General features: G+C 48.6%; 1 protein-coding gene across 1 annotated transcript; it reads right to left on the bottom strand.

Moving 5' to 3' along the window:
• Positions 1-2,975: 2,975 nt before the first annotated feature.
• On the bottom strand, positions 2,976-19,595 carry GRK1 (G protein-coupled receptor kinase 1; the record flags this gene model as incomplete). Its single annotated transcript, XM_081886855.1, has 7 exons — positions 18,887-19,595; positions 9,260-9,387; positions 7,614-7,771; positions 7,318-7,401; positions 7,035-7,159; positions 3,859-4,060; positions 2,976-3,271 (listed from the first exon to the last, which is right to left on the bottom strand). The coding sequence occupies exons 1-7, from the start codon at positions 19,574-19,576 to the stop codon at positions 2,976-2,978; spliced, it is 1,683 nt and encodes a 560-aa protein (XP_081742981.1). The 5' UTR covers positions 19,577-19,595.
• Positions 19,596-19,795: the final 200 nt, after the last annotated feature.

Raw genomic sequence — 19,795 nt, 5'->3', positions numbered from 1 at the left:
CAATAAATTTGTGAGCAAGTCCTTTGTAGCCTGCGAACTGTCCGCCCCATCATAAATTGATAATAATGCAATCTCTGGACTTTCTGTCACTTTTAACCCAGTGATTTCTGTTGTCTCCTTAAGTGCCCTTTGCCAAAAAATTGTACGTACAGTGGTACCTCGCAAGACAAAATTAATCTGTTCCGTGAGGCTCTTCGTATAGCGTTTTTTTCGTCTTGCGAAGCAAGCCCATTGACAGCTTAGCGGATTAGCGCTATTAGCGGTTTAGCGGCTTTTAGCGGCTTATCAGCTTAGCGGATCAGCTGATAAGCGGCTTAGCTGCTTAGAAAAAGGGGGGGAGGGGGAAAAACCCGCAGGAACTCGCAAGGCATTTTCGTCTTGCGAAGCAAGCCCATAGGGAAATTCGTTTTGCGAAGCGCCTCCAAAACGGAAAACCCTTTCGTCTAGCGGGTTTTCCGTCTTGCCAGGTGTTCGTCTTGCGGGGCACCACTGTATTTACACATGTGAACATACCGGTAATTCCCTGTTTCCTGGCATCTCAGAGGAGTCTCCTAAGAACTTTCAGCGCCCTTAACAAACTACAGCTCCCAGGATCCTTTGGGGGACGACGACACACTGTTTAAAACACTGTGATTCTGCTTTATATGCGCAGTGCAGACGAGGCCTCAGTCCGATGCGTAGTTGTGCGATTGCTGAGTGGCTGGGAACGGCCTGACCAGATTTCGGTTGTGATTGTGGGCGGTTGTGCGAGGTTTTGTGTGTGTGTTGTGTGTAGGGACAGGGGGCGATTGAATCTGGCAGTCTCAGCTTCCTTTACTTTCATGTTGTTGTTTTTTCAGTCCTAAGCGTGGTGCTTCCCATTTTTACGGCGGTCTGCCATTTTCAAACAGAAATCCTTGTGAAAGTTCACCAGCATCTCGGCGCAAATTTATTTTCATGTACACATTTTTTTTGCTTGATATAGACATTTTTGCAAAGCGATTTCCCCTAATTTAGTGCAATTTTGGGGGATATGTTTTATATATATAGATATATATATATATATACACACACACATATATACACACACATTTATGTATATGCATTTATATGCACACTTTAGCTTAGTACAGTATGTACGCATTACGGTATTTCTCCTGTACACATTTCTCAGCCGGAGAGAACTGTATTGCAAACTCAAAAAGAGAAATATGAATTTCAAAGGATGGTTGTGTTTCTGTTTGCATAGCGTTTTTGGAGTAGCTAGGTTCTGCTTTAAATACAAACTGAATTGAATCTCTCCCCAGTTACTTCTGGGTGTGTCAAAAATTCTCCTGGTTTTGACTGAACTAAGCCGCTTCTGGCGAACCAGAGCAGCGCATGGAAACGCCGTTTACCTTCCCGCCAGAGCAGTACCTATTTATCTACTTGCACTTCGTGGTTTTGAACTGCTAGGTTGACAGGAGCAGGGACCGAGCAACGGGAGCTCACCCCGTCACGGGGATTTGAACCGCCGACCTTCTGATCAGCGGGGTGAGCTCCCGTTGCTCGGTCCCTGCTCCTGCCCACCTAGCAGTCCGAAAGCACGTCAAAGTACAAGTAGATAAATAGGTACCACTCCGGCGGGAAGGTAAACGGCGTTTCCGTGCGCTGCTCTGGTTCGCCAGAAGCGGCTTAGTCATGCTGGCCACATGACCCGGAAGCTGTATGCTGGCTCCCTTGGCCAGTAAAGCGAGATGAGCACCGCAACCTCAGAGTCGGCCATGACTGGACCTAATGGTCAGGGGTACCTTTACCTTTTAGATCACAGTCTCTTGGGAGTCCAACTAGATTTCAATGTGTGGGGGACAGGGCAAGAATTTTTCCACCCTGGGTACCACCTGACCTTGCTATGCCACTGGGCGAGAGAGCTAGGCTTCACGGGATGCTTTGCTCGGCACTCGGTCCCAGTTCCCCACCTGTTGCGTAGAAAGCTGCCGTTTCGGATCAGACCGTCGGTCGACATTGCTCAGTAGTGTCAACACTGACTGCCGGCAGTTCCCCGAAGGTTTAGGAAAGGGGGTCTCTCTGCAATTCCCCCATTTATAGGCCAGCCTGGGAGGGACATTAAATGCTTCTTTCCCTGGGAGTAAATGAACCAACTCTTTGATGATTCCGTGACTTGACGCTTAGATTTTCTAGAATGTGAATGGCACCCGCTATTACTAGGAGAGATTTTTTTTTTGGGGGGGGGTAGATTTAACCCTTTCCTGCTGTGGTTCGGAGAGAGTGAAAAACCCTCTCGGAAGCTGCTACTGCGTTGCATTGGGGAGGGAAGGCTCTGCTGGTGCTAAAGGAGGCAAAAAGAAGAATTGGGCACCCTTGGGCGGGGGGAAGTGGATCCAGTAGATTCATATTATAAATTGATTCTGGCTAGACATCGGGAAGAACTTTCTGTTTGGCTCCCTCGGGAAGTGGCGGGTTCTCCTTCTTTGGAGGTTTTTAAACAGAGGTTGGACGGCCCTCTGTCAGGGATGCTTTAGCTGAAATCACTGCATTTCAGAGGGTTGGGCTAGATGGCCGCTGGGGGGCCCCTTCTGACGATCCTTCACCCGTCGCAGTGCCCACGCAAAGAAGCTCGCAGCGTTCTTCAGCTACACAGCAAACCCTGTTTATTGTCGGGTGTGAACAAAGAGCTACCTTGCCCCCCCGCTGGACTGAAACCCCCCAAATTAGGGAGCGCCTCCCGGGTGCACTAGGAGGGTTGTAGAGCCTAGTGGTCAGAGCAGGCCGGCCAGAACCCAGTTCGAGTTCCCCACTGCCCCCGCCACTTAGTGAAGCAGAGTCCTATTTCTGGTAGAGAAAGGGCCCCAGAGGCTTAAAGTGCCCGGCTTCTTTCCACTGCCACTTAATTCTGGAAGGGCAGCGCAGCCTAGTGGGCATCGCCCGCCAGCCGGAAGCTGGTCCCTGTTGCGAGTCCGGCAATGGCCGCCGCAGCAGCCGGAGTCCTGGTGTCTTCAGAGCAGCAGGCAGGTCCCCGACTTGCTGGAGGTGCTTGTTGGAGGTGCGTTGCGGTCCAGATCCCTGGGGGTGGTGCCCTTGGCCCAAGAGACGTTGAGCTCTCCGAAGACGCCCGTCTCGACCATCTCCTCCTGCCAAGGGATGGGGATGTTGCCCGTGGAGAAATCATCGTAGAAGGCTTTGTCCGTCTCGTCAAGCACGACGCCCTTCACCGTGGAGAAAGCGCCCACGTCGCCAATGTCTTTGGCGTAGACCACCTTGGGGTCCGGCACGAAGGGGGGCTCTACCAGGCCTGAAGCGGAAGGGGGAAGGGAGTGCGATAGGAATTTGGAGGGCTTAGATATATGGTAATGTTCATAAGTGTACCAACCAAGCCATAGCTGTCAACTTACAGATTTGAAAATAAGGGATCAGCAGCCAAAATAAGGGATTTTAGTCAACCAGCAGCCAAATGAAGCCTCAAGCGGTGGTTCCCACAGCGCAGCAACCCGGCAAAGGGGATGCAGCAAGGAAAACCACCGTCACCTCTCCGCTGGGAAGCGCTGAGCAAAGGTGAGTCCCGAGGCAACGCGGTCGATTTGATTGGCACAAGGCATGCAAACTCCACCCCCCAGTCGTTCTCAGACTCCTTATTGGGTGAGCAACGCAGCCAAGCAACCCAGTTGGAGCCTCCCTCCTCCCTGGCCGGCAGGGAGGGAGGGAGAGGAGCTGCTTCCTTTGAAACCCGGGAAATTTCAGGGACATCATCAATAAGGGACAGCAGTGGGACACGGCGCTGGGATAAGGGACTTTCCCACCAAATAAGGGACTGTTGACAGCTATGGCTAGCATAATGGCTCAGAAGTCGGGTGATCCCACTTAACCCCTGGAGGTCCTTACCTGCCTCGAGGCGGCCCCAGTTTATCTTCTGGAAAACGGGGTGCTTCTTCAACTCCGCGCATTCGTTGTCCTTGAACCCCAGGCGAGCGGCCGGGTCTTTCATCATCAGCCCCTCGCAGCAGGCCTTGCACTCAGCGCTGAACTTGTCCGTGTACGTGACAGGATCGTTCAGGATGCGACGCGTCACTTCCTTGTTCTCTACCTGTGGCAGGAAGGAGAAAAGTGCTGGGCCTTCTTCTAAAAAGCTTTTTCTGCCGCCCCATCGCATGCAGAAAGAGGGAAAATCTTTATGCGGGATATAAAATAAACACGTGGTCTTGTTTTTTGTTAATAATAAGTACCATAACATTCATACCCGTTGGGAATATTAAGGTCCAGTGCTTTTTTTCCTGGGCGTACGCATACCCCTAAACATTTTGTGAATCTAAGTTTGGCCTCATTGAAGGGCAGTATTTCTTTTTTTAAAAAATATGCTTTTTATTAAGTTTTCATTTTATATGCACAAACAAAATACACTAATATTTCATATCCTTTTACATCTATCTTTCTTTATGCTCTACAGAGCATTGACTTCCCTCCATTCCGCAGGTTTTCTTATTCCGATCTCTGATCCACAGTTCCTTAGTGATATCTAGACCATGACATAAGATTTATTTCAGCCCTGCTAACGTCTTTAACGCGGGTGGCGCAGTGGGTTAAACCGCAGAGCCTAGGGCTTGCCGATCAGAAGGTCGGCGGTTCGAATCCCTGTGACGGGGTGAGCTCCCGTTGCTCAGTCCCTGCTCCTGCCAACCTAGCAGTTTGAAAGCACACCAGTGCAAGTAGATAAATAGGTACCACTCCAGCAGGAAGGTAAACGGCGTTTCCATGCGCTGCTCTGGTTCGCCAGAAGCGGCTTAGTCATGCTGGCCACATGACCCGGAAACTGTACACCGGCTCCCTCGGCCAGTAAAGCAAGATGAGCGCCACAACCCCAGAGTCAGCCAGGACTGGACCTAATAGTCAGGGGTCCCTTTACCTTTACCTAATGTCTTCAAATTTCTACAGTTCTTACTTACATAGTCCATAAATTTACTCCACTCTGTTTGGAACTTTGTTTCCTCCTGATTGCGGTCCTGTGAGTCAGTTTTGCTAATTCCGCATATTCGACCATCTTCATCCTGTGTTTTCCATTTTTGGGCTATCCAAATTCTGGCAGCAGTCGTAGCATACATGAATAATCTTTGGTCAACTTTCTTAATATTGAGGGGCAGTATTTCAATATGGTAACGGTAAAGGACCCCTGGACGGTTAAGTCCAGTCAAAGGCGACTATGGGGTTGCGGCGCTCATCTTGCTTTCAGGCCGAGGGAGCTGGCGTTTGTCCACAGACAGCTTTCCAGTTTATTTGACTAAACCGCTTCTGGTGCAATGGGACACTGTGACGGAAACCACAGCGCACGGAAACGCCGTTTGCCTTCCTGCCAGAGCAGTACCTATTTACGCCGTTTGCCTTCCTGCCAGAGCAGTACCTATTTATCTACTAGCACTGGTGTGCTTTCGAACTGCTAGGTTGGCAGGAGCAGGGACCAAGCAACGGGAGCTCACCCTGTCGCGGGGATTTGAACCACCAACCTTCCGATCGCCAAGCCCAAGAGGCTCAGTGGTTTAGACCACAGCGCCGCCCGCGTCCCTAATTCAATATGAGTAGGAAAATGGGAGTACCTCTAAACATTTTTATATATAGAAAAAAAGCACTGTTAAGGTCCCAATGATTATCACACTCTTTGTACACGTCCAAAATCTTTTCTTCTTTATTAGCTAGTAATTCATAGAATCATAGAATTGGAAAGTTGGAAACGACCCTGCGAGTAATCTGGTCCAACCCCCAAGAATCTTTTGCCCCATGTGAGACTCGAACCCAGGACCGTGAGATTAAGAGTCTTGAGCTCTACCAACCGAGCTTTGCAATAAACTTGGCACCGCTTATCGTTTATGGTGGGAATGTAAGTTGGTGAAAGATTTCTGGAATTTAGCCTTGATGCTAAACGTTACCAAAAGGAGCTATTGTTTGTCATCCAAAATCGATGCTGCCGAATATTTTTGATGACACCGACGTAGGTATGTTGTCAAAAGAATTGATATATGATCTCGGCAGCTCAAATAGTAATTGCGGCTCAAAAGAAAACAGACCAAAATATTACAGCGGGCACTTGGTGCCCCTCACTCTGGAATAGAGCAATAATGGGGGGAAACTTTGCAAGTTTTGAGATTTCAGCAACGGCTGCAGACAATTTAAATATTTTTTGGCATTCCCTTATCACATATACAAGAGGATCATTTTCAATACAAGCCTGGGGAATCTGGAACTAGAATAATAATCTGATAATCTTTACTTGGACTTTGCTATTTCAACCCACGTGCGACTGAACTCGTTCTTTGTGCTTGTTTTTATAGTTTTGTTTTCCATCTGATGTTACGATTGCTAGCTCTGTTTTATATACATTATAACATTAAGAAAAATAAACCTTTTTGGGGAGGGGGAAAAAGATGTTATTGTCTAATGTCAATAATCTAAGCACCCAAACTTTTTCTCTCCAACTCCTCGGAGGAGAACAAGGTACAAGCAATCAATAAAATAAGATCTGTTTTTAGCGTTAGTTCAACTATTCAAAAGACTTAAATTATCGTCTGCCAGTCTGGCTATTGTTGTATCCTCTGTGTAAATGGGTTGCTATACGTCCAGTATTTCCAGGACTTATCTGGGATTCAAATGTCGAAATTAGCATCTGGGGGAATTTTTGGGAAATCGGCAAAATGTCCAGGGTTTTGCCAACAGAACCAGGAAGCGTGTTTGGAGTATCATTCTCTGCCTTTTTTGCGCGAATTCTAACTTTTGAGCTCAACAACATTTGGGCGATTTCCCAAGACAAGCTCAACAACTTTAGTGTCCGGATTTTTTACTTCTTGAAATAGGGCAACCCTAATTGCTTTGATTTTCTGTTTTCCACAGTGTATAAATTTGATTTTAATTTTGATTTATTTTTTATTAAAGGTTTTCTTGTTTTACAGAAGTATGTGTAATGTCTCCCGTATTTTTTCCATGCAACATTTTTACAAATCAGTTTCATTTGTTGAGACATTAGGAAGAAAAGGAGTGTATAAATCTGATGACATAAAATAAAATAAATGCCGTACTTTTTCCCCGCGGCTGCGGAAAGGTCCTTTCGCGGCGACCATCTCATAGAGGGTTACTCCCAGCGTAAAGTAATCCACGCTCGAGTCGTATTCCTCTCCCTTAAGGAGTTCCGGGGCCATAAACCCTATAGGAAAAGGGGAGAGGAAGAACCGCATAATCCCAGAACTGCAGAGCTGGGATCCCCCAGCGGTCATCTAGCCCAACCCGCTGCGATACAGGAGTCGCAGCTAAATCGCAGGAACTGCAGCTGAAGAGAAGGACCCTGAATAATGGTGTGCCCACCTGGCGTGCCCGCATAGCCCTTGGTCTTGTCTTTCCCTTCTGCCAGTTCCACCGCCAGACCCAAATCTGACAGCCGCACGTGCCCTAGATGGGGGGGGGGGCGAGAGTAAGAAGAAGCCATCATAAGGAACCGATTGACAGACTGGGTGCGACATCTGGAATCGGACACGAAAAGTTACACTTATTTGGGAATGCTGGAAGCCTTCTGGGTTGGAGGCCATTCATGTGGCAGGGAGTTCCGCAGTTTAACCACACATGGAAAATTCCTGGATCTTTCAGCGTGTTGCTTCCCTTACCTGCATCGTCCAAAAGGACGTTCTCTGGCTTGAGGTCACGGTAGATGATGCGGTTTTGATGGAGGTGTTCGAGGCCGCAGATGATCTGAGCCGTGTAGAAGATCGCCCTGGATTCCGAAAAGCCGGGGTTTTTCTCGTCGACGTTGTAGACGTGGTACCTGGGAAGGGAGCCCCAAATCGAATCCCGTCACACGTTTCCTAAACGTGGGATGCCCACAGAGCAAAATATCCGCCAGGAGATTTTGGTCAGAACTGAATACAGTGGTACCTCGGGTTACAGACGCTTCAGGTTACAGACTCTGCTAACCCAGAAATAGGACCTCAGGTTAAGAACTTTGCTTCAGGATGAGAACAGAAATTGTGCCGCGGCAGCAAGAGGCCCCATTAGCTAAAGTGGTGCTTCAGGTTAAGAACAGTTTCAGGTTAAGAACGGACCTCCAGAATGAATTAAGTTCTTAACCCGAGGTACTACTGTACAGACTTCCAGAGTTAACACTAAATACATTGTTTCTGTTAAATGAGGCACCTGAGCCACGAAAATTTGTGTCCCGGGCTTTTAAGATTCGTCTTCCCATGTACTATCTGAAACAAAAGAGGTGCACTGGTTGTCAGACTGGGAGCGGCCGCCGAGACCACATAACACCGGTCCAGAAAGACCCACATTGGCTCCCAGGACGTTTCCAAGCACAATTCAAAGTGTTGGTGCTGACCTTGAAAGCCCTAAATGGCCTCAAAGGCCCAGTAGACCTGAAGGAGCATCTCCACCCCCATCGTTCTGCCCGGACACTGAGGTCCAGCTCCGAGGGCCTTCTGGCGGTTCCCTCACTGCGAGAAGCAAAGCTACAGGGAAGCAGGCAGAGGGCCTTCTCGGTGGTGGCACCCGCCCTGTGGAACGCCCTCCCACCAGATGTCAAGGAAATAAACAACTACCAGACTTTTAGAAGACATCTGAAGGCAGCCCTGTTTAGGGAAGTTTTTAATGTTTGATGTTTTATTGTATTTTTAATATTTTGTTGGGAGCCTCCCAGAGTGGCTGGGGAAACCCAGCCAGATGGGCGGGGTATAAATTATTATGATTAATAATAATAATAATAATAATAATAATGACCCGTACCCTCCGCAATCCTACCCCACTAAGATCTAAGACATGGGTAGGCAAACTAAGACCCGGGGGCTGGATCCGGCCCAATCGCCTTCTCAATCCGGCCTGCGGACGGTCCGGGAATCAGTGTGTTTTTACACGACTAGAATGTGTCCTTTTATTTAAAACGCATCCGTGGGTTATTTGTGGGGCCTGCCTGGTGTTTTTACATGAGCAGAATGTGTGCTTTTATTTAAAATGCATCTCTGGGTTATTTGTGGGGCATAGGAATTCATTCATTCCCCCCCCCCAAAAAAATATATAGTCCGGCCCCCCACAAGGTCTGAGGCACAGTGGACCGGCCCCCTGCTGAAAAAGTTTGCTGACCCCTGATCTAAGATCTCCAGTAGCAGAATCTGTAAAAATGACCCGGCAGTCAGGATTTGCACCGGAACAGAAGAGGTCTGTGTTGTATCTCTGCGTTGGCCGCACTACAGGCAGAACATCCTGGCCCGGTTTGCAGAGCACGACCCTGACATCTTTTCCCCGCCAAAGGGTCTCCCACCTGAGGTCTCCTCCGTTCATCAACGTCATGACGAGGCAGAGGTCATTCTTGGTTTGGAAGGCGTACGCCAGGGTGACGATGAATCGGCTGTGGACTTTGGCGAGAATCCTCTTCTCCACTATTGCACCCTGGAAGAAAACGGGCGAGAAAAAGACGTTTAAATATACTTTCCCAAAAAGCTAGGCTTGGTGGGAGAAGATATTAAGAAGACAGACCAAAGATTGTATTTGTATGCAACAACAGCAGCTAGAGTTTTGATAGCCCAAAAGTGGAAGTCACAGGAGATTCCGACTGTAAGGGAATGGCTGATAAAGTTGGTTGAATACGCCGAAATGGCAAAATTGACACACAAAATTCGCAATCGGGAGGAGACGAAGTACCAAAAAGAATGGAGTAAATTCATGGTTTATATAAGTGAGAACTGTAGAAATATGAAAACGTTGGCAGGATTGAATTAATTCTTATGTCACGGTGTAATTTTTAACCAATGAAACTGTGAATTATAGATTGGAATTAGAAAACCCTCCAGAAGGGAAGGACGGAAGTCAATGGCTCTATGGAGCATAAAGTCGGATATCTGTAACAAGACTTGATGTTTTTGTTGGTCGGTGGTGGTGCTCTTAAATCTCAATAAAAAGCATTTGGGGGGAAAAGAAAACGAGCGAGAAACAGGGGGCGCAGGTCACTGAGGGTGTTGGCACATGTTTTGGCTCAGACTTCAAGTCTTTGTATTATTATTATTAATTTCTTTTTTATTATTCAAAATTAAAACAAAACATATTATCCAAAAACATATCATCCTTATTTCCCCCCCCCCATTTCCCCTTCTTCCCACCACCCTCCCACAAAGGATGCAATATTAGTAAAGAAATCTATAAAATAATATAAATAGATTTATTTATTTATATCCCATCCTTTCTCCACACCAGGGAGCAAGGCGGCCTACGCAAACTCAAAAAACAACGCAAATGCAATGCCGGAAGCTAAAAACATACCAAGGGAACGGCTCAAAATCACTTTCGCAGAATCAAAATGATATATTTTTATTTTAAAAAATCTGTTAAAATGCAGATAATAGCACAGCGCTTTTAAAAGCCGTTTTCTTAAAAAAAGAAGAGTCCGTTCCCCAACGGCCTGTGGGAATAAAAGCATCTTCTCTTGCCAGCAGAAGGACAGCAAAGAGGAAGATGGTCTGGCTTCTCTCGGAAGGGAGTTCCAAAATTGTCTGGAAGGAGCCACCACTCAGAAGGCCCCGTCGCACATCCCAACATCAGGGTCTTTTCCAGGGAGTCTTCTCTTCTCATGAGGTGGCCAAAGTCTTGGAGCCTCAGCTTCAGGATCTGTCCTTCCAGTGAGTACTCAGGGCTGATTTCCTTAAGAATGGATCAGTTTGATCTTCTTGCAGTCCACGGGACTCTCCAGAGTCTCCTCCAGCACCAGAATTCAAAAGCATCCATTCTTTGGCGATCAGCCTTCTTGATGGTCCAGCTCTCACTTCCATACATCACTACTGGGAAAACCAGAGCTTTTACTAAACGGACCTTTGTTGGCAAAGAGATGTCTCTACTTTTTAAGATGCTGTCTAGGTTTGTCATTGCTGTTCTCCCAAGGAGCAGGCGTCTTTTAATTTCGTGGCTGCTGTCACCATCTGCAGTGATCATGGAGCCCAAGAAAGTAAAATCTCTCACAGCCTCCCTTTCTTCCCCTTCTATTTGCCAGGAGGTGATGGGCCCAGTGGCCATGATCTTTCTTTTTTTGATGTTGAGCTTCAGACCATATTTTGCCCTCTCCTCTTTCACCCTCATTAAAAGGATCTTTAATTCCTCCTCCCTTTCTGCCATCAAGGTTGTGTCATCTGCATATCTGAGGTTGTTGATATTTCTTCCGGCAATCTTAATTCCAGCTTGGGATTCATCCAGCGCAGCCTTTCGCATGATGAATTCTGCATATAAGTTAAATAAGCAGGGAGACAATATACAGCCTTGTCATACTCCTTTCCCAATTTTGAACCAGTCAGTTGTTCCATATCCAGTTCTAACTGTAGCTTCTTGTCCCACGTAGAGATTTTTCAGCAGACAGATGAAGTTAGCGCACCCATTTCTCCTGCAGCAATACTGTCATTTTTTGTTGTTGTGAACTGCCATCAGATCTATGGGTGTCTACGGGAATCGCTTGATGGAGCAAGGGTCACGGGTTCGAGTCTTGCACTGGGAATAAGCGGACCCTTGTGGCCCCTTCTGATTCAACAATTCCACGGTTCCTATTTCACGCACCACCCTCCCTGCCGCGAAACCGCTGACGCTGATGTTCTCTGACACCTCTTTTGCCAGATCCGCCATCTCGGCCAGCAAGCGGCTAAACGGCAAGCTTCTTTACAGGGGAATAATTGGCCCCGGTGGGGATTAAGGTGGCTAATTTGCTTCATCTGAAAATAATCCCGGGATGGGAAGCAGGCCAGTTCGCTTGAGAGAGCGAGACACGGTTGTCGTGAGCCGGCCGCGCACGTGGCTCACCCCATCGGACACCAGGCCAGGCAGGAGATCACGCGCACGGCTGCGCAGAGGCCGTTCCCAACACCTCGCACAGAATTGCCGAGACGGATGGGACCCCCAAAGGTCTACTAGTCCAACCCCCTGCGACTCAGGGACACGTGACTTTGCTCGTTTTGCACACCTTGGATGGTGTGGACACACGCAATGGCAAAACTAGAAATTCACTTGTACCCAGTGTAAGTTAAACAAGCTACAGCTTACGGCCCCACTCTCTTGGCCCCCCCCTAAAAAAACTTAAAGGAAACAAACAACCCTGGATTTACATTTCCAAAATAAGAAACAAATAAAAGCTACATGCAGCAACAGCGTTTTGTGTTGTGTAGGCTCCGATTTGTTGTGTGCAAATGGCTTGAGATACCTATCAGGTCCATCAATGACCATCTAGCACAAGGGTGTCAAACTCAAATTCATCGGGGGCCGCATCAGCAGTTTGGTCACCCTCAAAGGGCCGGTTGTATCTGTAGGACTATGTGTCCGCCGCCGCTGCTCGGCTTCCTCCGGCCACGCTTCCCCTGGCGTGCGGGTTTTGCTTTCGTGCTCTCTTTATTTATTTTTTTGCAGCAGCACCTGTCGCGCATGGGTTGCTTGGAGGGGGGCGCGCAGAGAGCAACCCGCGCAGCTTTGCGAGCCAACCCTCCTCCAGCCCACCTTAACAAGGGCCTAGGCTTGCTAACTTTGTGGCTAGACCTCGGTGTTTGTACACACTGCAGAAAATCTGCAGGACTTTAAAGGTGCAGCGACCCTTCTGCATCCAGCCTTTCTTAATGGGAGGAGAGGAGGAGGAGGCGGTGGCGGGCGAGTCATCCGTGCAAGAGGGAAGAGTGAGCAATGGCCCGGGATCAGGCCTCTCCGATCAGGGCCAAAGGTGAACCGAGGGAGGGAGAGAGAGAAGGATCCCTAGCATCTTACGCGCGCGGACCCCGCGATGGCTCAGCCGGTGTGGTGTGCTTTGCTCTGTCCAAGCGGGCAAAGCGAGGGCGGAGAGCTGGGAAGCAGTCCGCATTTCTCAGAAGCAAGCGCCGCAATGGGTACTGCAAGCCGGACAGGCCTTGACAGCGGAGGGCGGGCTCGATTCGGGGCTTGGCGAGGAGGAGAGGGAGAAACCCGAAAGGGCACCGCGCGGCTGGGTTGGGTTGCAAATCAAGCGCGTGAAAGGGTTGCCTTTTGCAGAGCCGGACAGGGGCGGAAGGAGCGTTCCTGCCTTTGTCATTGATAAAAGGGCTTGCAGGGGAAGGGGGGCGGCCCTTATGGACACCAGGAATTGCTGGCTACACGGGCCACATGACGAGGTGTGGCGGGCCGGATTCGGCCCGCGGGCCTTGTGTTTGACACCCGTGGACTAGATGATTGCTGGGGTTCCCTTTGAACTGAAGTTCTACGATTCTATGGTTTCCAGCCTCACCTGCTAGGACTGGGGCTACATCCTGCCTGAAACCCAGTACCCCAGTAGCCGTGGAGGCGGCCTACGCCTCTGAATGACGGTTCCAGGGATTCACAGTAGGGGAGAGCGAGTCTTGAACTCGGGTCCCGCTCGCAGGCTTCTCACTGGGGGGTCTGGGTGGCCTCGGTGAGGACAGGCCGCTGGAACAGAACGGGCCTCAGGCCTGATCAAGTCAAAGGGCTCTGCTGTCTCTCAGCCTGGTCTACCTCGAAGGGTTGTTATTAGGAAAAAATCAGAGGAAGAACAACACGCTTGGCTCTGAGTTCATGGGAGGAATAATGATATCACACGAGCATATTTTCTTTTCTTGTGATTTTGGCATTTATGCCAGAAGACAATTAAAGGTCCGTATAGTAAAAGCTCTGGTTTTCCCAGTAGTGATGTATGGAAGTGAGAGCTGGACCACAAAGAAGGCTGATCGCCGAAGAATGGATGCTTTTGAATTCTGGTGCTGGAGGAGACTCTTGAGAGTCCCATGGATTGCAAGAAGATCCAACCTCTCCATTCTGAAGGAAATCAGCCCTGAGTGCTCCCTGGAAGGACAGATCCTGAAGCTGAGGCTCCAAGACTTTGGCCACCTCAGGAGAAGAGAAGACTCCCTGGAAAAGACTCTGATGTTGGGAAAGATGGAGGGCGCAAGGAGAAGTGGACGATGGAGGATGAGATGGTTGAATGGTGTTATCGAAGTGACTAACATGAGTTTGACCAAACTGCGGGAGGCAGTGGAAGACAGGAGGGCCTGGCGTGCTCTGGTCTAGGGGTCACGAAGAGTCGGACACGACTAAACGACTAAACAACAACAACAAACAACAACTCAACAGGCTCAATTCTATGCTACCAACGGTTCAGGACCTGCTTTCGGACAGGAATGATCAAATTACTTTAATAGTGGCTGAATTTTTGAGTGCTGTCCACGTAGAAAGACTGGGCCATTATAAAGAGATTTAGCGGTTCTTAACTGATCGGTGATGGGGTAGTGTTATATTGTATTATTTACGCAAATTGATTTCCTCTGGAGTTAAATCCTTGTTATGCTGAGCTCGTATTTTGCACAATTTGTATACGGCGTCTGTTTGATAATGTGTGATTTGCTATGCCTAATAAAGGATATTTGATTGGAATGGTTTCACACTCAACATCGCACACATTTCTGGTACATTAATTCCTCGACTCTTCTCTCATTCCTGCATCTTTTGAGAAGCTTCTTGAATTAAGGTCTGGGGTTGAGCAATGGAAGGTGAAGGAGAATATCAAAGTGGCTTTTAACATGTTTTAATTTATTATTGATCACTGCAGACGGTGACAGCAGTCACGAAATTAAAAGACGCCTGCTTCTTGGGAGAAAGGCGATGGCAAACCTAGACAGCATCTTAAAAAGCAGAAACATCACCTTGCCAGCAAGGGTTCGTATAGTTAAATCTCTGGTTTTCCCAGTAGTGATGTATGGAAGTGAGAGCTGGACCATCAAGAAGGCTGATCGCCGAAGAATGGATGCTTTTGAATTCTGGTGCTGGAGGAGACTCTTGAGAGTCCCATGGACTGCAAGAAGATCCAACCTCTCCATTCTGAAGGAAATCAGCCCTGAGTGCTCCCTGGAAGGACAGATCCTGAAGCTGAGGCTCCAAGACTTTGGCCACCTCATGAGAAGAGAAGACTCCCTGGAAAAGACCCTGATGTTGGGAAAGATGGAGGGCACAAGGAGAAGGGGACAATGGAGGACGAGATGGTGGGACAGTGTTCTCGAAGCTACAAACATGAATCTGACCAGACTGTGGGAGGCAGTGGAAGACAGGAGGGTCTGGTATGCTCTGGTCCAGGGGGTCACGAAGAGTTGGACACGACTAAACGACTAAACAACAACAATTTATTAATGATTGATTGGATGAATTTATATACTGACCTATACCCGGAGGTCTAGGGGCGGTTATCGCTGGTAATATTATTATTATTTTAAATGTTTAAATAGTTGCTTTTAACTGTTTTCACCAATAATGTTATTTAATTTATTCTTGCGAGCAGGGTTGGACTTAGGTAATACGGTGCCCTGAGCAAGGACAACATTTGACAGCCCCACCCTAAATATTTCTTATTTTCCTAATGATTCCTTTGAGTACAGTTGTTGTTTTTTTATAGATCTTCTCAGTAAGTACCCATATACCGTAAATATGGTGTTGTTGTTTTGCAACCCCTCGACCGCCCTGGGTTCAAGGGTGCCAGCCAGCCAGCCCCAAACCCCACCTTGCTGATTGCTCCGCACAGCCAGAATGGCCACCTTTGGGCCTGACCCAGGATGTATATATAGGGCTCTCAGCCAATCAGAAGGGTGGATGCCTGGGAGCCAATCAGCTTCAAGGGCCTTAAGGAAAGACCCCATTGCTTTCTTTGCTTCTCGGTGGTTCAAGAAATGAGTCCAAATGGGCACCAAGGACCAGATATCTGGCTGTGAATTTTGTACCCTCTTCCTGCCTGCACGAAAAGGATTTACCGTATTTTTCGCTCCATAAGACACACCTGACCATTAGACACACCTAGTTTTTATAGGAGGAAAACAAGGAAAAAATATATTCTGAACGAAACAGTGGATGTATGATTTTTGTGGTTCATGCTGTGGCCACAGACATGTGATTTGACAGAGAGTTTGGGGTAGCCCAATGCAAAAATTATGAATTCTGGTGCTGGAGGTGACTCTGGAGAGTCCCATGGACTGCAAGAAGATCAGACCTCTCCATTCTGAAGGAAATCAGCCCTGAGTGCTCACTGGAAGGACAGATCCTGAAGCTGAGGCTCCAGTACTTTGGCCACCTCATGAGAAGAGAAGACTCCCTGGAAAAGACCCTGATGTTGGGAAAACTGTTTGCGGACAAACGGTGGCTCCCTCGGCCAGTAAAGCGAGATGAGCGCTGCAACCCCAGAGTTGTCCGTGACTGGACCTAACGGTCAGGGGTCCCTTTACCTTTAACTTTGGGAAGGCGGCATGCAAATAAAGTGATTGATTGAGCGCTGTTAAACAGGAGGGGTATGAGGGCCTTTGTGTGTCAATATCTAGGGTGTAGTGGTTAGTAAAGGTAAAGGAACCCCTGACCATTATGTCCAGTCGTGGCTGACTCTGGGGTTGCAGCGCTCATCTCGCTCTACTGGCCGAGGGAGCCGTGTACAGCTTCCGGGTCATGTGGCCAGCATGACTAAGCCGCTTCTGGCAAACCAGAGCAGCGCATGGAAACACCGTTTACCTTCCCGCTGGAGCGGTACCTATTTATCTACTTGGACTTTGACGTGTTTTCGAACTGCTAGGTTGGCAGGAGCAGGGACCGAGCAATGGGAGCTCACCCCATCGCGGGGATTCGAACTGCCGACCTTCTGATCAGCAAGTCCTAGGCTCTGTGGGTTAACCCACAGCGCCACCTGCGACCCGATGTAGTGGTTGGTACTTCAGACCAAAATCTGAATCCCCAGTCAGCTATGAAGCTCACCAGGTGAAACCTTGCAGCCAGTCCCTGCCTCTCTCTACCTGGCCTACCTCACAGGGGTGTTGTGGGGATAAAATGAGGAGGTTGAAAGAACCATGCCCATTCCACCTTGAGGAAAAAAATGTGGGATATACATGCAATAAATAAAATAGCTGAGGGCGCCATGATCCCCACAGCCACCGTACTGCAGACTCCATTTTCAGGGACAGTTTGCAGACACCAGAATGCCTGGTGGAAATTTGTGCAACCTGGCTGAGTTCGCAGAGGGCATTCTGGTGGCGGGAGAAAGTTATTTCGTGTTGCTGGAGGGAGAAACATGCGGCCTAGGACCCACGTACCTACAGGACTGACTCTCCTGGTATGCCCCGTGGAGGACCTTAAGGTCCACAAATGACAACACTTTGGAGGTCCCAAGTCGCAAGGTGGTTAGATTGGTCTCAACTAGGGCCAGGGCCTTTTCAGTACTGGTCCCTATCTGGTAGAATGCTCTGTCCCAAGAGACCAGGGCCCTGCGGGACTTGACATCTTTCCTCAGGGCCTGCAAGACGGAGCTGTTCTGCCTGGCCTTTGGTTTGGACTCGGTCTGACCCTTATGTTTCCCTCCCCTTATGGTCTTGATCTATGGGCTACTATTAAAATGAGGCTGCATTTTAACCTGCATTTTAACCTGCATTTTAAATTGGTTTCCCCCATTACGTTTTTTACTAGTGTTAGCCACCCTGAGCCCGGCTCTGGCTGGGGAGGGCGGGGTATAAATAAAATTTATTGTTGTTGTTGTTGTTGTTGTTGTTGTTGTTGTTGTTGTTGTTGTTGTTGTTGTTGTTATCTAGTCCAACCCCTGGCAAAGCAGGAATCTCAGCTAAAGCATCTATGACAGATGGCCATTCTTAAAAAAGCCCAAGGTGTTTAGCTTGGGAATAGAGAGAGGAGAGAGATGACAGCCATCTCTAAATATCTCAAGGAGTGTTACATGAAAGAGGGAACAAGCTTGTTTTCTCCTGCTCCGGAGGGTAGGACTCGAACCCATGGCTTCACGTTACAAGAAAGGAGATTCCGACTAAATATCAGGAAGACGGCAAGAGCCATTGGGCAGTGGACCGGTCTCCCTCGGGAGGTGGTGGACTCCCATCCGTTGGAGGTTCTTCAGCAGAGGTTGGGGGGGCATCTGCCAGAGGTGCTTTAGCTGAGATTCGTGCGTTGCAGAGGGTTGGGGTAGATGGCCCCTGGGGGTCCCTTCCAACTCTGTCGTTCTATGATTCTATGACCTGAACACCATGAAGGACCTAAGAACAGCTCTCCTGGATGCGGCCAGCATCCTGTTCTCACAGTGACCAACCTCAACATTTACTCTAAGACCACCAGGAACATCTCTAATTTCCTCTAAGGCCACCAGGAACATCTCTAATTGACTTCAAGGCCACCAGGAACATCTCATATTTACTCTAAGACCACCAAGAACATCTCTTATTTACTCAAAGGCCACCAAGAACATCTCTAATTTACTCCAAGGCCACCAGGAGCATCTCTTATTTATTCTATAAGGCCACCAGGAACATCTCTTATTTAATCTAAGGCCACCAGGAACATCTCTAACTTACTCTAAGGCCACCAGGAACATCTCTAACTTACTCTAAGGCCACCAGGAACATCTCTTATTTAATCTAAGGCCACCAGGAACATCTCTAACTTACTCTAAGGCCACCAGGAACATCTCTAACTTACTCTAAGGCCACCAGGAACATCTCTTATTTACTCTAAGGCCACCAGGAGCATCTCTTATTTATTCTATAAGGCCACCAGGAACATCTCTTATTTACTCAAAGGCCACCAAGAACATCTCTTATTTACTCTAAGGCCACCAGGAACATCTCTTATTTACTCTATAAGGCCACCAGGAACATCTCTTATTTACTCTATAAGGCCACCAGGAACATCTCTTATTTACTCTAAGGCCACCAGGAACATCTCTTGTTTACTCTAAGACCACCAGGAACACCTCTAGTTTACTCTAAGACCACCAGGAACATCTCTTATTTAAGGCCACCAGGAACATCTCTTATTTAAGGCCACCAGGAACACCTCTTATTTACTCTAAGGCCACCAGGAGCAATTCTTATTTACTCTATAAGGCCACCAGGAACAACTTCCACCCCGGAGCCCTCCTCACCTCGTATCCCTTGCGCTTCTTTAGCCTCTTCTTGTTGAGGCGCTTGTTGGCGTACATTTTGCCGGTGGCCTTCATCTGGCAGGCGCACACCTCCCCGAACCCCCCTTTGCCCAGCACTCGGAAGTCCATGAACCACTCGTCCGTCACGCTCTGGGCCTCCAGCCACTTGAACTGCAGGAAGCGGTAGAAGAAGAGGCTCTCCTTGTAGGGGGCGAAGGCCTTCTCCTCCAGGTGTTTGAGCAGCTGCTTCTCGGACTCTTTGAAGAGGTCTCCGTGGCTGTGCTTGCTGTCCTCCTTGACCCGCATGATGGCCTTCTCCTCCAGGAAGGAGCAGAACTCCTTCGAGGCCGAGTCGAAGTACTTGTTGATGGTCACCTGGGCGGTGGAGCCCCTCATGGCCTCCTCCGATGTGTTGTACTCCTCAATGCTCTCCCACAGTCCTGCCGCCGCCATGAACTGCGGCGTGTCCTCCAGGAACTGCTGGAAGATCCTCTTTCCGATGGGCTGCCTCAGGCAGATGAATTTGAAGTCCAGGTCCAGGGTGTCTTTGAGATGCTCGCACTGGGTGATGTGCGGCAACTTCAGCTTGGCTCGCATCTTCTTGTCGCGCCCCGAGGACGGGCCGCCGTCGCCCCGAGCCGACACGTAGGCCGAATTGGCCACCACCGTCTCCAGGCCTCCGATATCCATGGCGGCTTCAGGTCACCTAGCAAGGCAAGCAGAGAGGGTGAATTCCAGACACTCCAATTTTCACGATGCGATATCTTTATTGTCATTGTCCCATGCAGAACAGTGGAATTAAAAAATCTGCAGAAGATATTCAAAAACCCCTAAAAACTCTGAAACCCCATTTTAAAATACAATATACTCCTATAGAGACTCCTTATACAGTGGTACCTCGGGTTACAT

This window comes from Podarcis melisellensis, assembly GCF_964234715.1.
Source record: "Podarcis melisellensis genome assembly, chromosome: 13".
Classification (NCBI taxonomy): Eukaryota; Metazoa; Chordata; class Lepidosauria; order Squamata; family Lacertidae; genus Podarcis; species Podarcis melisellensis.
Note: the sequence above shows the minus strand (reverse complement) of the source record. Positions and strands in the feature narration are given on the sequence as shown.